This window comes from Protopterus annectens, chromosome 8.part0, assembly GCF_019279795.1.
Source record: "Protopterus annectens isolate FY-2018-M chromosome 8.part0, PAN1.0, whole genome shotgun sequence".
Classification (NCBI taxonomy): domain Eukaryota; kingdom Metazoa; phylum Chordata; order Ceratodontiformes; family Protopteridae; genus Protopterus; species Protopterus annectens.
Window position 1 is genome coordinate 1,433,731,537 of NC_056741.1, and position 16,413 is coordinate 1,433,747,949.

Below are 16,413 nucleotides of genomic sequence, written 5' to 3' on the forward strand. Positions count from 1 at the left end.
TTATTATTCATGGGTGAATTAGTTGAAGAGAAATTTTACTAGTTTTATAGGGGGTGGAGGTTCCCTTGGATCCTGAGAAAGTATTGGTTATTGACATTAATTTTGTTGGACTGAAAATGCCAGAATTGGAGGAAATCTGTTTTGATTCAGACTTTTATAAACTTGGTTTCCAGTCAGTAGAGTAAAAATGATTTGTGCAGTCATATATAAATTTGTTTTGTGAACACAATGCTGTTATAAAATGGGCTTATTTTCATTTAAGTTGAAAATAGATATCTTTTTGTGACTAGTACAAGGACATTCAGGTGTTATTACAAACATTCAGAATTACTTGTGTGTCAGGTTTAACATTTTTTCCAAGTGATCCTATTATTAATACTGGTAGGACGCAATATTACTGGTCATGAAATTAGCAGACAAATTTTATCTCAGCTCTGTTTATAAGCAATTGCATGCTCAGTTGCACAGGTTATATTTTTATATGTTCTGTAGCAGTTAATATTAAAGCATAGGGTTATGTCAGTATAACATAAAAGTTAATTGTTTTACTATTTAATACTGACGACTTGGAAAGAATAGCTGTATACATTGTTTTAATTCTTCGTATGTATGCAGAACTTGGTGTGTGTGATAGTTTTAAAGCTTTGCAATGTATGGAAATAGGGGTCCCCCAAGGATCCATCCTTGGACCCCTACTCTTCTCTGTTTTCACCAATAATCTAGCCTCTGCCACCAAACATGGCACACATACAATACGCAGATGACTCAACCATCATCTGCTCAGCCCAGTCCCTACCCAAACTGCAAAAAGTCACACAGGAAGCCTTTTCCTCTGTTGAAACTTGGTTATCAGATGCCCAGTTAATACTCAACCCAAACAAAACTAAACTACTCATCTTACAACCCACCAAACATACTCAAAACAATTCTCACTTTAACATCACAGCAAAAGACAACACCACTATATACCCAACTAAACACACCAAATTGCTAGGAGTGGAAATAGACAATAAACTAAAATTTGACATTCACATATCCATGACCATAAAAAAAGTCCACAAAAAACTAGGAGCGCTATACAGAAATAAGCAACTTCTCACCAAAGCAGCAAAGATTTCAATAGCAAATTCCCACCTTATCTCCACCCTACTTTATGCCTCTCCAATATATACCAACCTAAGGCAATGCGATCTAAGCAAGCTAGAGACCTGCTAAAACAAAATCGCCAAATTCGCCACCGGGGCATCCTACTGTAGTCACCACTGTCTCTCACTTGCTGAACTGGGCTGGCTTGAACTCCTTCACCTCCTTCAATGGTATCAACTCTCACTCGCCCACAAACTAGTAAACCATCCACTAAATGTCCCATCCCTCCAGAATCTACTCCAACCTTATCGCACCACCAGACCACCAAGATCCAGAAACAAAAATCACTTGCAGATCACTAAAGCCAATAACTCTGCTGGTGAAGCACTATTCTCTTGTACCATAGCCAAATTATGTAACTCCCGCCCACCTACAATTACCTCCATACCATCATGCACCCACTTCAAAACTTTACTAAAAGCGCACCTAAAATATGCTGGCTATTCCCTTGCAACTCCCACTCTAATATCACCCACCCCATCCAAACACTACCTTTCTTTCCACTTCACTAACTACCTTGATTATCGCAAGCTCAGATACTCATAAGCCAGTACTTATACAGCAGGAACAACTTCTTGTAACATTTGTTAATGTCTGTTATGTACTTCACAGATAAGGATTCTAGTTGTCTACTGATGTACTGTGTTCTTCATCTGTAAATATGTTGTAAGTAATTGCTATGTAAATTGTTAATTGCTATGTAATCCAATGTAACTACTGTCTGTTTGTTTTAACTGTGGAGCTTTTCTCCCCGGGCCTCCGCTGAAAATGGACCTACTTCCAGTCGGACACTCCCGGTCAACAAATATAAATAAATAAATAAATAAATAAATAATACTTGTTGGCATTGTAATTATAGTTGAGCTAATTTATATCACTTCTGGTGAGCAGGCTTACAAGTATCTGAGTAGTGTGATAACACTTCCTGTATTTTACAAACAGCATGATGTATGTACATACCCTTCTTCCTTAGCACCTCTTTGATAATTAGATATAGTAAGTAGTATTGCTGAATATACCAGAAAAAGGTTGACTTTGGCATTAGTGTCAGCTAAGTGATGTATTTGTTTGGAGTACTGGAAGCATAACCACCTCTTCAGAGTTTTGATTTGCAAGATTGGTGAAAATACTGTTCAGAATTTCTAATCACTTTTGAGGGTGAAACAAATTGCCATCAAGAGCAAACCATAAGAAATGTATATATATATATATTTTTCCAAATATTTTATTGATTTTTCAAAAAGACAAAACATAATTTCTACTAGAATACAAATGAAACAAAAGACAAACTATATACAATATGTACATATGGCCTATATGAAAAAAATGAGAATAACTTAGAGTTAGAGAGAGGTAGTTACACATAGCAAAAAAAAAAATCAGTGTAATTTCTCCAAGTACTAAGAAGATGTGGAGATCTTTAAAGTCTCAATGAGAGAAAAAACTTTCTTCCAAGGATTGTTGATCCATTTATTAGGGAAGATTCTTGTTTCTTTTACCTAAGTTTCCATATGTATTGTTTCTTCTAGTAGACTCATAAATTCTTGAAAGTTGGGTTCAGATGAAGTTTTCCATATGTCCTTCATGGATGCATCTGCAGTCATAACAAGTGGGTTGTCCTGTCGTCAGGCAGCCCTGCAGTCGGCCGGATTCCAAAGTCCGGGTCCGGCTTCGGCTGATGTCGCACTCCTCCTGACGTCATCTCTGTTGGTCTTCGGGTATAAAAGCATCAGCCGACGCCATTTTCCTCAGTCTTTCTTGCCGCGTGGCGCCCGAAGCAGAAGCTGTTCGCAAGTGCCGGTCGGTCGGATCCAGAGATTACTTCTACCGAATACTACTTCGAAGACTTCTAAAGCTAAGTACCCCGTTGGGGACTCTTTCTTGCCTCAGCCGATGTCAGAAAAAGTTAACAATTGTTTAACCTGTGGGAAACAAATACCTCATAAAGATTTCCACTCATACTGTCTGCCTTGTTTAGGCCCAGCCCACGACGTAGCAGCCTGTTCGGCCTGTGCTTCTTTAACCGACAACGCTTAGGCGTCGGTCGGAGTTTGCAGAACAGTTTTTCGGTACTGATTTTGCGTACATTATGCCGTCGGATCCTCCGACTACCCCCAAAAAACGCAAAGATAAAGACCGACACTCGCGGTCCGCGGTTTCGCCGAAACCACGGTAAAGCAAATCATGAGTGTCTCGGTTTCGGCCGAAACCGAGAAAACTGCTCAAAGTACAGCTGAACCTATTCTAACAACTGAGGCTCCTGCTACAACTCTTGAGTCGACCTCAGAAATTTTACCCACTACGGTGGTTGACTTATCAGACACCATCCCCTTGGATGTCTCTACCCCAGCACGTGGTGCTGCTAGGCCTCCAGCTGCCATGTCCATTAAGGCCTTCGCCAGGGCTAAAGCAGCCAAGACTACTAAATCAGTGCCTGTTAAACCCCCCACATCCAGGCCCTCTTCTAGTTCTCAAATGCTTTCTTTGGCAGAAGATTTAATTTCCTTAATTAGAGGATCTCAACCTCACCCAGACAGGGCCTCTCAGCCCCCTGAGAAGAGACCTAGGGCAGAGCCCCTGAGCCAGTTTCTACTGATGATTCTGCTGATGAATCAGACATAACTGATCAGCCTGAGGCTCCCTTCTCCAATTTTGAAAATTCGGATGCTGAAGAATCCATTCCAGCTGCTTCCCCACCAGAAGAATTCTCCTTTGGGGAAACCTTGCATGCCATGCGAGAACAGTTCCAATGGCAGCAACAGGATTTTTCAGACTCCAGAAAAGACTTAGGACCTTTCTGCACCTCCCACAGCACAGGCCCTTAGCTATACCTCCTGTTCTCTCTGTGGTGGATGATGCTTTCAATGATGTTTGCTCCGCTCCAGATTCTTTACCCCCAGCCCCTGCCAAACCAGACAGATTTTACAGGGTGCCAGATACCCATCACCACCTTTACAAGGCCCCACTTGCAGACCCAGAAACTATATCCCAGGGTCCCAAGGCAGTAGCGACCACAGCTAAAACCCTATTCCTTCTGAAAGGGAAGCAAGGTCACTAGACAGATGGGGTAAAAGGTCTACACTTCAGCTACTCTCTCAGCTAGAGCTTTAAACTGTCAGTTTCACATGATACAATACCAAGAGTTTATGCTTGATCAGTTAACTAAAAACTAACCACTGATGAATCTCTTGATAAGAAATATGTATTAGAGATGGTAAATAACATACAACAGGTTAGCAACCATTCCTTAAAATGTGGCTATGATGCACTGGAGGCTTCATTTAGATCAGCCATGACAGGCACAGTGATAAGAAGGCATGCATGGCTAAAGGAACAAGCTTTACCGGATCATGTTAAAGCTAAGTTGCTAGATGCTCCTATGGACAAGACAAGTCTGTTTGGTACACCTGCCCAGCAGGTTATGAAGAAAATGGAAGAAAAGGCAAAATCTGTTCAAACTGTTAAAGATTTCTTGCAGGTTCAACCGCCAAGGTTTAGCAGGAACTGGCCTGCCAAGAATTGGTCCTTTCCTGACTCCACAAAATTTCAAAGGGGTAGAAATAGACGTTCCAGAGGCAGAAACCAATCCAGAGGAGGTGCCTACAGAGGACGACAGTGGCAAGGTAACAACAGAGGCACTGACACAGCCACTGCCACTACATCAGCACAACCGCAGTGACTTAATCCTAAATCCGCCTACCAGGGAACAAATAGCAGCCCCTCTAGGCGGAAAGTTAACCTTATTTTCAAAGAACTGGCACTACATAACAAAAGACAAGTGGATTTTACAAACCATAGATCAAGGTTACCGGTTTCACTTCCACACTTTACCAGTCAAAAGAGGAATGCCAAATCTACCTCCAAATCAAAAAACAGAGGCTCTACGCCAGATAATGGAGTTAGCAAACATGAGAGCTGTGGAAAGAGTGCCAACAGCAGAACAAGGAAAGGGTTCTACTCCAGACTATTCCTAGTTCCAAGAAAGGAAAAAGTTGGAGACCAATTCTCGACCTGTCCACCTTAAATACATACATCATTGTCCCAAAATTCAAAATGCTGACCCTACAGCAACTTCTTCCCATGCTGGGCAAGGAGTCTTGGCTGGTAACTCTAGATCTCAAGGAGGCATACCTGCACGTCCCCATTCGACCAATCTGCAGAAGATACCTCAGATTTCTTGCAGGATCAGAGCACTATCAATTCTCAGCATTGCCCTTTGGCTTATCTACTGCGCCCAGAGTATTCACAAAATGCCTGGCATCAGTAATCGCCCATTGCAGACTACAGGAATTCAAATTTACCCATACCTGGACGACTGCCTGCTACAAGGGGACAACAAAAGCAAGCTGACAACAGATTTACAAAGGGTCATTTACTTGCTACAAGGACTGGGATACACAGTCAATTTACAAAAGTCAAGACTGATACCATCCCAAACAAGGACTTTCTTGGGCGCGGAATTGGACACAGTACAACAAATGGCATTCCTGACTACAGAAAAACAAAAAGAACTTCCTCTTTACTTCTTGGCACTAACAAAACTGAACAAGTTAACAGCAAGAAAAGTTCTACAGGCCTTGGGCTTCATGGCATCATGCATAATCTTGGTCCCATTTGCCAGACTACATATGAGGAAACTGCAGTGGTACCTAAAGAATTTATGGTCCCAACACAGACACAGTCTAGAAACAGAAATCCCACTAATTCCATGCTTAAAACAGGAGTTCCTATGGTGGGCTCAGGCATGCCAGTCAAACCCAGGCCTACCCTTTCGCAGATGTCAACCAAGCCAGACCATCACAACAGACGCTTCAGACCTAGGATGGGGGCCCACATGCTGGACAAATGCGTGCAAGGATTGTGGACACAGGATCAACTTCACCTGCACATCAATCTAAAAGAAATGCTGGCAGTAAAACTGGCAATCCAAAAGTTCAAACCATTTCTCAAAGAGGGCCAGTTGATGATAAGGACAGACAACACCACAGTCATGTGGTACATCAACAAACAGGGAGGCACTCATTCATACCCCTATGCAGAATGACCTTGGAGCTGTGGACCCTGGCACTCAGCTACAACATTCAGTTACAGGCAATATTTGTACCAGGGAAAGACAATACTCTGGCAGACATATTAAGCAGAACCACTTCGGATGCCCACGAATGGAAGCTGCACCCGGACATCTTCAAGACCATCTCGAAGAAATGGGGAATGCCACAGATAGACCTATTTGCATCACCTCTCAATTACCAGCTCAAAAAATTCTGCACAAGGACATTCCACCCACTAGCATGGAAAGTGGACTCACTCTCCTTCAACTGGAAAGGCCTAACAACATATGCATTCCCACCTCTTCCTTTGATACACAAGGTACTGCTAAAAATAAGGGAAGAACGTCCAAGGATAATCCTGATAGCTCCAAACTGGCCAAGACAACACTGGTACCCACTACTGAAGAGCATGTCTCGAACAATATGTGGCCAATACCACTGATGCCTTTGATGTTAACTCAGAACAACTACAGCATCATACATCCAAACCTAAAAACGCTGCAACTGACTGCATGGAACATCACATAGCAGCAGCTAATCCAGAACTTTCCCAAAGAGTTAAGGACATTATTCTTGAAGCACGCAGACCTTCAACAAGAAGGAACTATGCTGGAAAATGGAAAAGGTTTGTCATTTGGAGTACGGAAAGAGGAAAAGATGTGTCAAACATAGATATGCCTAACATTCTGGAGTATCTGGCCGAACTTCTTCATTCAGGCCTGTCCTACTCCTCCATCAAGATACATGCATCAGCTATTTCAGCAGAATACAGCTTTGATCCACCTGTTTTTTCGCACCCTTTGCTCAGGCAGTTCCTCAGAGGAATCAAGAATGTAAAACCTCCAAGGAAACCACCATTACCAGCTTGGGATTTAAACTTTGTGCTAGAAAAGTTGACACTATCACCCTTTGAACCAGCAGCAACAGCAGACCTACAACACCTGTCATGGAAAACTGCTTTCCTACTGGCAATTACTTCAGCAAGGAGGGTTTCAGAACTACAGGCCTTAATGGCAATGCAACCCTTCCTAATCTTCCACCAAGATAGAGTGTCCTTGAGGACTAATCCTACATTTATGCCCAAGGTGGTATCCAGAGTGTCTTTAAACCAGGCAATCCACCTACCTACCTTCTTTCCCAACCCACAAAACAGAGGGAAAGAATACTGCATACCTTGGATGTACATAGACAGCTACGCTACTACTTGGACAGAACAAAAATAGCAGAAAGACTGACCAACTCTTTGTAGCCTATGCAACAGGAAGGGAAGGAAAAGCTATTTCCAAACAGACAATCTCCAAATGGATAGGAAATTGCATACGATACTGTTACTCCTTCCATGGAAAACCAATTCCACAGAACATAAGACCTCATTCTACAAGGGCAATAGCCACTACCACAGCCTTCTTACGAGGAGTGGCAACCAAAGACATTATTGAGGCGGCTACTTGGACCTCCGTGCATACATTTGCCAAGCATTATAATTTGCCTCTTTATTCCAGATCCCGAGCAGGGTTTGCCACTGCTGTACTGCAAGGGATCCTAAACACACCATAATCTACTTTTTTCCTCCTCCCCTAGTTGGCTATGGTATTCTACCCACTTGTTATGACTGCAGATGCATCCATGAAGGACATAGTACAGTTTTGTACCTACCATAAATGTAGATGTCCGAACTGGATAGCATCTGCAGTCAGGATTACCCTCCCTCCTTCCCCTCTGTGGTACTCCTAGGGTGTTTACCCTCCTAATAGCTAGCTTTTGGGGGGGGAGTCTTTTATGGTGTATTTGTTTGTACATATATGCTTATTGCTGTGTTTACCTCTATCTATTTGGAAACATTGGCATCTATCCAAATTTTTAGCCTGCAAGAGGGCTACTGGCATCTGGGGCAAGAAACACTGAGGAAAATGGCGTCGGCTGATGCTTTTATACCCGAAGACCAACAGAGATGACGTCGGGAGGAGTGCGACATCAGCCGAAGCCGGACCCGGACTTTGGAATCCGGCCGACTGCAGGGCTGCCTGACGACAGGACAACCCACTTGTTATGACTGCAGATGCTATCCAGTTCGGACATCTACATTTATGGTAGGTACAAAACTGTACTTTTCTTGTAATACATTTTCTAGCAATTGCTAGTATAGGTAGGGATGTTTTGTACTATTTCTTTACTTTTTATTTTGTCTTTACATACATTTTAACCTTTGTTACTTTGTTTGGAGCTCTTATTAAGCTGTCAAAATGTTTTAAACCACATGTCTAGGAATTGGGGGGGGGGGGGTGAGTTTTATGTCTCTGCCCTTAAAATGTGCGTATACCTTTTTACTGCTCTTATCTTCTAACATTTCCCCCTTGACTACTTGATGTTGTACTGGTCAGTCTGAGAGAGAAATCATGTCTTTCATTAATGGGGAAGGGCAAGTGACTTTTTTCTTTTTAATCTTAATGACTCAGTGTCCAAGGTATGAACATGTAATGAGTGCAGCTTGGAAATATCAGTCACTCATTCTGGTGACATAATCTGTCCTTATTTAAGGTTTTCACCTCCCCATTTCCAGCAGTGATTTGTTGAAGGCCTGTACATGGCGCACTCTTTCCTACCTTCCAGGGAGAGGCAAGCAGGCCAGTCTAGTCAGTCCCTGTTCTTAGGCAGTCCACTGATGTTTAGGCTGCTACTCAGATCTTTGTGTGTCAGCGGAGTTGAGCACCATACTTATGTGCCAACAGATCGCTGTATCCTTTTAAAATGTTTGTATGCCTCTTGCTGGCCTTTGAGCTGTTTTTTTGCTCCCCTATTGTTTGTTACCATCTGCAAACCACAAGTTTGTTAAGCGGTGCTGAGCTTGCTGTAATTATGTATATTCTTTGGGCATTTTATGCCAGCTTTTTCACTCTGAAAGTATAACCCTTTAATTGTCTGACTGACATGACTTGGTGATTTCTTATTTGCAAAGTAACAGACATTTGCATTAAGCTCATTAAGAACATTAACATTCCAAAGACATGCGTCTGGAGTGTTTCTCCCTGGACCTCTGCAGAAAATGGGCTCTGTCCCACTTGGACTTTCCAGTAAACAAATGTTAAATAAATACATTTAAAAAATAAACAGGCTGTCATTGTTGCTACAATAGTTATCAGTCTGCTTTTTTATTTACTTAACAAACCTAAATACTTTGCTATAGCATATTGTTTGTCTTGAATGTTTTCAGTTGTCTAATTTGTTACTACATTATATTTTGTTCCCATTTTTGCTTGCAAGTTAGATTTTGTGGACCATTTTTTTGTGCTTTTCTGTTTTACAACTCTGGGGTGTCTACTCCTTGTTTGAGTTTTCTGACTTTAGCTGGCACTTTGTTATTCGCAGTCCAGATATAAATATCCCCTTTCAAGATGATGTTTATTACATATTTTCTCTTCAGAAGAGAAGACATTTCTTTGTCAAGAAGACTTGCATTGCCTTAGCCTTTCACTTACTTTTTTATGCTAACTTGCCAAAGTTGACATGTCCTCAGTACAGAGTCACTTTCTGAGAGAAGATGCTTTTTATTTGGGTAAACTGTTGTGCAATATGGAGATAAATTAGGCAAGTGTGTAGTTCAGGACATTTTAGTAGGATTTGTTAATGCATAACCCTGTTTTGTATTCTCAAGTTTCAACAGTCATTTCTGGGCTGTTGTAACTTGGATACTTTTTACACGGATAGTGAAGTTGATGTCAGCATTGTGACATTCTTGTTTAAGAAAAGGGTTTATAATAAAGACATGCAGAGTAACTGGGTGTCTATGCAAAAAAAAAATCAAGAGATTTATTTTTAATTTTCATTTAATTTTAACTAGCAAGTACCGTTTTCGAGTCATTTCACAGGTTAGATGTTTAAAGAGAAATACTACGTCTAGTGCATACACTTCTGCATTTCTATGCTGTGTAACAATTAAGTGCATGTAAACATACCAGGCAGATCAGTTTGCACTTGAAGGCTTACATTTCAGATGTTCTTATTCGTGTACAGTGTCAAGAAGGGTCCTTCTAGCTTACATTCTTAGGACATAAGCTGATAGAAGATGAAGCACATTTCTCTCTGTAAATGTGTTATTCCATTTTAATTTGTTAAATAAAACTAACATGCCTGTTTACACTATGCAGTTTAACATAGTAACTGTTTTGTTTTCATTTTTAGCATGATGTTTACTGGGATGATTGGTCAAAGAAGGCTATTTTCAGGGCCTCCAAATACAGCGGGGACAATGTCGAAGCTATAGTGGAAAGCTTGAATGGCGTATTAGATATGAAAATTTTCTACAAAGGAAAAACAGAAGGTAACATGAGAGTGCTGATTTGTATAATGTAATACATTTTGTGGGAACAGTAATTGGTCATTAATGTCCAGAAGATTAGCCGATGATTTAACAATGCTGCTCTTAAATGTACCTGAAATGACAGCTCTTGTGTTGTAGGTATTAAGGAATTATCCATTGCTGATTTTGCCAAATTGTTGTAGTTTAAGGGTGATTTGCGTATGTCTTTGTTGTTAGACCCCCTTAGGCTATAAAAATTTTATTTTACTGAGAGATGTATAGGCATATCATAGTTTCCTTTTCCTTTGTAGTAGACTATTTGCATTTTATTTATTGACGAGTAGTATGTGACATTTCATATGTTTTCATGCCCTCACAAAGTATTTACATAACCTGTTTAAGAATGTCAGTGCTTGGATTCAGTTTCTGTAATATTATGTCTTTCTGTTCATATGTTGCAGTATTCATAACATGGGAAAGTCTTCCTTAGGCTGTCCCAAATGCCTAAAACTACTGTGAGGTATGTGCAACGTTGCACATAGATCCCTGCCCAACGTCAGGTATAAAGTAGACATCAGCTTATGCCATCCCAGGAACATTTCTGCCACCAGTATGAACTTTTTCTCTGGTCGTTTGTTCAACAGTGAAATTGCTGATTCCAAGTCAGATACGTGCCCCGTTGGGTTTTTTCTTTTCTTTTCTTTTCTTTTTTTTTTGTGCTACTGTTGTCTTGCTGAGGTTACATGTCATCTAGGGAGGGCAAGTGCCAGTGTGGAAGGCAAATCCACATAAGGATTTCCACAACCTCTGCCTTTTTTGTTTCAGCACTAGCCACAACCATACCTCCTCTGCTATTTGCAAAGCCTTTGTTCCTAAGGCCCTTTACAACTATCTCGCTTCTCTTAATTTATACTTAAGAGAACCAATGCCTTAAGTGTTTAGCTTGTGCCTGTTTTAAAAAAGGCCAAGAAATCTAGGCCTGAGGTCTCTGTTGCTCCACCAGTTCTGGATGTGTCTGACGAGGCTGATGTTGGCTGGAAACCTGTCCGGAGAAAGGTGGTGAAGGCTGCAGAGGATCCTTCTATCACATCCTTGGGGGAAATACAGACATCCACCATGGACATACATGGGGAACCCAAGCTCATAGTCTTTGAAGGTCCTTGCGGATTACTGCAAATACTTGTAAGTGAAAAGGTTCCTACGCCGGTCTCTTGACCTATCACTATTTGGATGTTCCACTAAAGAAAAAACAGAAAACAAAGCATGCTGCTTCTTCTCAGGAGCATTCTGCATTTTGGCAAGCCTTTTCTCAAGGGCTGTTTAATGCCTTTATGACCTTAAGCAGTGTACAGGGGTCTCTGTCCCTTCTCCTTCCCTTTGTCCAGGTTCTGCTAAAAAAAAATAGGATAGAGGATTCCTCAGATGAAGATAATTCCTCTAGTGATGAGTCACTGGCATATTCTGCCCAGAATTCCTCTCCATTGGGGTATGCTTCCCAAGAGGTGGAATCAAATGGTACAGAATCTCCTGAGGAGGAGATTACCTTTGGTGAGACTATTGTGAAGATGAGAGAATTTTTTAAGTGGGATTGCTGTCAGGTTTCTGAGGTGAAAAAAAGATACTATGATCTGCTACAGATGGATCCCCCTTCCCCATCTGCAGTACCTTCAGTGATACCAGCTTTTATGGATGCTTTCTCCTCTGCTTCTAAGTTTTCAGACTCACAACCTCCTGCCTCTAAAAGGCCAGATAGATTTTACAAAGTGCCATAAGACTGCAGTGTTTATTTAAGTGCCCTTCTGCAGATCCAGCTGCAGTCTCAGGGGCTGCTGATAAGCCCTCTAAGCTTTTACCTTCAACTTCCCTTCTCCTGTCTGATGAGAGTAAAGTTATGGTAAGGTTGGGAGGAAAAAGTGTATACTTCAGCCACTCTTGTCTTTAGGGCTATAAACTACCAAATGCATATGACCAAATATTCCTTAACCCACCTTTCTCAAGCCACTCTGCTCATTTCTGAGCTTCCTGACTCAGACATTGTCACAGCTTTCTTCTATTTTGGGATCCTGTTCTCAAGTGACATGTCAGTCCATTAAATGCAGCTATGATGCAGTTGAAGCATCTTCCAGAGCTGTTGTATCTGGCTGTGTCTTGAGGAGGTACTCTTGGCTGAGGCGCCAGCCACTTCCAGATGCTATCAAGGCAAACATGATAGACGCTGCATTAGATGCTAAGACCTTGTTTGGACCTGCAGCTGCAGAACATTTTAAGTCCTTGCAAGAGAAAGGTAAGGACCTCCACGATCTTAAACATATATTTGTGTCCCCAGTTTCAAAATTTCAAAGAAACTACCCTTCTAAAACTCCCTTTGTTAGGAAACAATCCAGACCTCCTTCATCCAGGGGTAAAAAAAGGCCAGAAAATATTACAATGCCAAGATGACTTCTACTACTCCTGTTCAGAAGCAGCCTTTTCTGAGCAAGCCAGGAAGTCTGTGACTACCAACCACTTTGCAGCCAGACCCCATTATCCTTATGTCTTTCCCCATTTCTTCTTGCTTGGAAACTGATCACCCAAGACTCCTGAGTTCTTTCTATCATGCACAGAGGATATTTCATGGTAAGGAAAACTCTTCCTTCCTGCAGGGGCATTCCTCAACCTCGAAGATATCAGCTGGAATTTTTTTTCTCAGGTGATTCAAACCTTGATTTCTCAAGGAACCATTCAAGAAATACCTCTTTCCCAAAGAAGAAAAGGATTCTACTCAAGAATGTTCCTGTTCCCCAGAAAAGATGGACCTTTGAGACCCATTCTAGGTCTGTCACATCTAAACACCTTTCTGAAGGTTCCAACCTTCTGTATGCTTTCCTTAAACACCCTGCTCCCTCTCCATTCTTCCACAGGCCTTTATGGTGTCTCTAAACATTGGTATGGTGTCTCTAAGCATCAAATTTACCTACCTTCATGTCCCTATTCATCCTCTTTACAGGAAATGTTTGCCTTTTACTATTGCTTCCTCACATTTTCAATTTTCTGCCTTGCCCTTTGGTCTTCACAGAATGCTTAGCTCCTGTAATTGCCTTTTGCAGACTCTGATATTTAAATCTTTACATACCTGGACAACCTCCTTCTCCAGGCTCCTTTAGCAGACAATCTGCTAGAAAACCTTCATTCCACACTTTCTCTTCTAGAAAGACCAGGCTTCTCTATAAACTTCCAAAAATCCTTTCTCACTCCTTCACAGACCATGTATTTCTAGGATGTAGAATACAGACAGACAACATGTTGGCTTCCTTGGCTCTTCAGAAAGTCCTCTTTCTAACTGCTTTCATCCAGACCATCATTCCACTTCAGTCTCTATCAGCCAGGCAGTTCCTTCTCCTGCTAGGCTTTATGTCTTCCACTATTCCCATATTACGTCGAGGTTCATAGGTTGATACTAGGCTATCTGCCCTAGGGCATTTATAAGCCCAGCCAGAGTGTGTTTGGCTTTCGCCACTCTTTTAGATTAGTTGACTGTGCCTCTGTATAGTAGGTCACAGAAGGTAGCCCTTTTAAGGTTAGTTTACTGTACCTTTGTCAAGCAGGGACACAGAAGAGATCCCAGGGGTAAACTTACGATCTCCCATCCACTCGTCAAGATTTCTCTTGAAGAGGGTCAGTGAAGGGCTCTGCCTAACATGGATTGGGATTTTGTTCCAGAGTGAGGGGAGTCTCTGGGATATGAATCTGTCCCTCCAGCATGTCCTATTTATTTCTGTGCTGAGGTTCAAGTCCCTGGAGCGTGTAGCTCTAAGGGATTTGGATTTCCTGAGGTGAAGCATGTCCATTAATTCTGGGTTGGACATAGCTTTATACGTCAGACACAGATCGCCTCTGAGTAGGCGGTACGCAACTGAGTAGAGCTGAAGTTTCTTTAGCCGAGCTGCATAGGGCATCTGTTTGAGCCCCTTGATCCTCTTGGTGAGGTACTTTTGGGGTCTTTCCAGCTTCTGCAGGTGTCGGGTAAGGTACATCCCAAATGGGGCATTGTATTCAATTATGAGCCTGATAAGTGATGAGTAGAGGGGCACAATGACCTCTCTTGATCTAGATGTGAATCCTTTCATGATAAGGTGGACTATATAGAAGGTCTTTCTAACCAGTTTGGCAACGTGATTGTCAAAGGAGAGATTGCTGTCTACTTGGGTCCCCAAGTCCCTAATTACTTCTTCCGTACTTAATGGATTACCACCTATGTGGTAATTTGTGGGCACTTTGTTTTTCCCAAAGGGGTTGACTATGCACTTTTTGGCATTTAGCTTTAGGCCATGGCTCTGACACCAGTTATCCATCTCTGTGAGACCCTTTTGGAGGATGCTTGTGTCAGCCGGAGAGTCGATTACGGCACCCAGTTTGCAGTCATCTGCGAACTTGGTCAGCCATAGTCCACCCGTGTTAGCCTTTACCTCTGAGAAATATATACCGAACAAGAGAGGTCCCAGGACTGAGCCTTGTGGTACGCCACTTGTAAATGGTTTAGAGTCTGACATGGCACCTGCTATTCTGACCATGTGGGTTCTATCCCTGAGCCAGTTTGCAACCCATCTTGTGACATAGGGATTGATATTTAAGCTGGTGAGCTTATTTATGATGCCCGAGTGGGGTATTGTGTCGAAGGCTTTTGTGAGGTCCAGGTAGGTAGGCTGTGTGGACTACCTTCCCTTCATCGATGGCTTTGGTAACTGTTTCAAAAAAGTCAACCAGGTTCAAGAGGCAAGATCTGCCCTTAACAAAGCCGAATTGGGTAGGATCCAGTGTCTGGAGGTTCCCAATGTCTTTGTTTATGATTTCCCTGATGATACGCTCCGTAGCTTTGCAGACCAGGCTAGTCAGGCTTATAGGGCGATAGTTTCCGGGGTCTGTTGTGGCACCACCTTTGTGGAGTGGGACCACTGTTGCTGTACGCCATTCCTTGGGTACATATCCTGTAATAAGGCTGAGATTGAACAGTGACTTTATATGAGCGTTTAGTTCTTCTTGGAGCTCATGTAAGACGCAGCCCGGGACACCGTCTGGTCCCATTGATGCTGTGTTTTTTGCTTTGGAGAGGACAGCTCTCACCTGTGCATCTGTGATCTCAGGAAGGATACACTCTGTTGGGATTGACATTTGCTCTTTTGGGGGGGAAGGGGGGAGAAGTTTGCACTGAATCTTTCTGCCAGGATGTTGGCAATGTCTGTGGGTTCAGTGTATTTTTTGTCATTTTGCACTAACTCAGAGCATATCTGGGAGTTGCCTCCCAGGTTTCTAACATAACTAAAGAAGGCCTTGTGATTATCTTTAGTGTCTTGTGCAATTTTTCTTTTGAAGCTGGCCTTAGATGATTTTATGAGGGATCGTAGTTTCTTGCTAGTACTAATCAGAGACGCCTTCCCTGTTTGGGATTTTGCTCTATCATGTAGTAGCTTTCTCCTTCTGTTGTATAGCTTATTTATGGCCGGGGTCCACCAGACAGGTCTCCTACCTTTGGAGGAGTGAGTCTTGGTTTTATTTGGGATAGCATGCTCCATGTATTCCTGTAGGTGTCCATAGAATGGTTTTGTAAAGGATTCTGTATTTTGGGCTGTATTTTCCACTGGCCCGGGGGCTTTGAAGGATTCCACCTCGGTTTTGAAAAGTGTTTTCCTTGGCTAGGGGTGGGGACGGAATATGGATGTCCAGTGAGATTAGTTTATGGTCTGATCTTACCAATGAGGGGTATACCTCTGGTGTGGAACATAAGAGACCCCATGTTGGTGATGACCAGATCCAATATGTTTTCCCCTCTTGTGGGAGTGGTGACAAGTTGTTCCATAGCATTTGAGTTTATAAATTCTAGGAACCGTTGGGCGAGGGTGTTTGGCCTTGAGTAGTTTTCCCAATCAATGTTTGGGTAGTTGA

At 42.2% G+C, this 16,413-nt stretch overlaps 1 protein-coding gene across 1 annotated transcript in view; it reads left to right on the top strand.

Moving 5' to 3' along the window:
- The window catches only part of SORL1 (sortilin related receptor 1), a 5,131,225-nt gene that overhangs the window by 2,546,844 nt on the left and 2,567,968 nt on the right, over positions 1-16,413 (top strand). Inside the window, exon 21 of the mRNA XM_044081038.1 lies at positions 10,377-10,515. Within this exon, the coding sequence (XP_043936973.1) occupies positions 10,377-10,515 (139 nt within the window). The remainder of the gene's footprint in view (positions 1-10,376; positions 10,516-16,413) is intronic.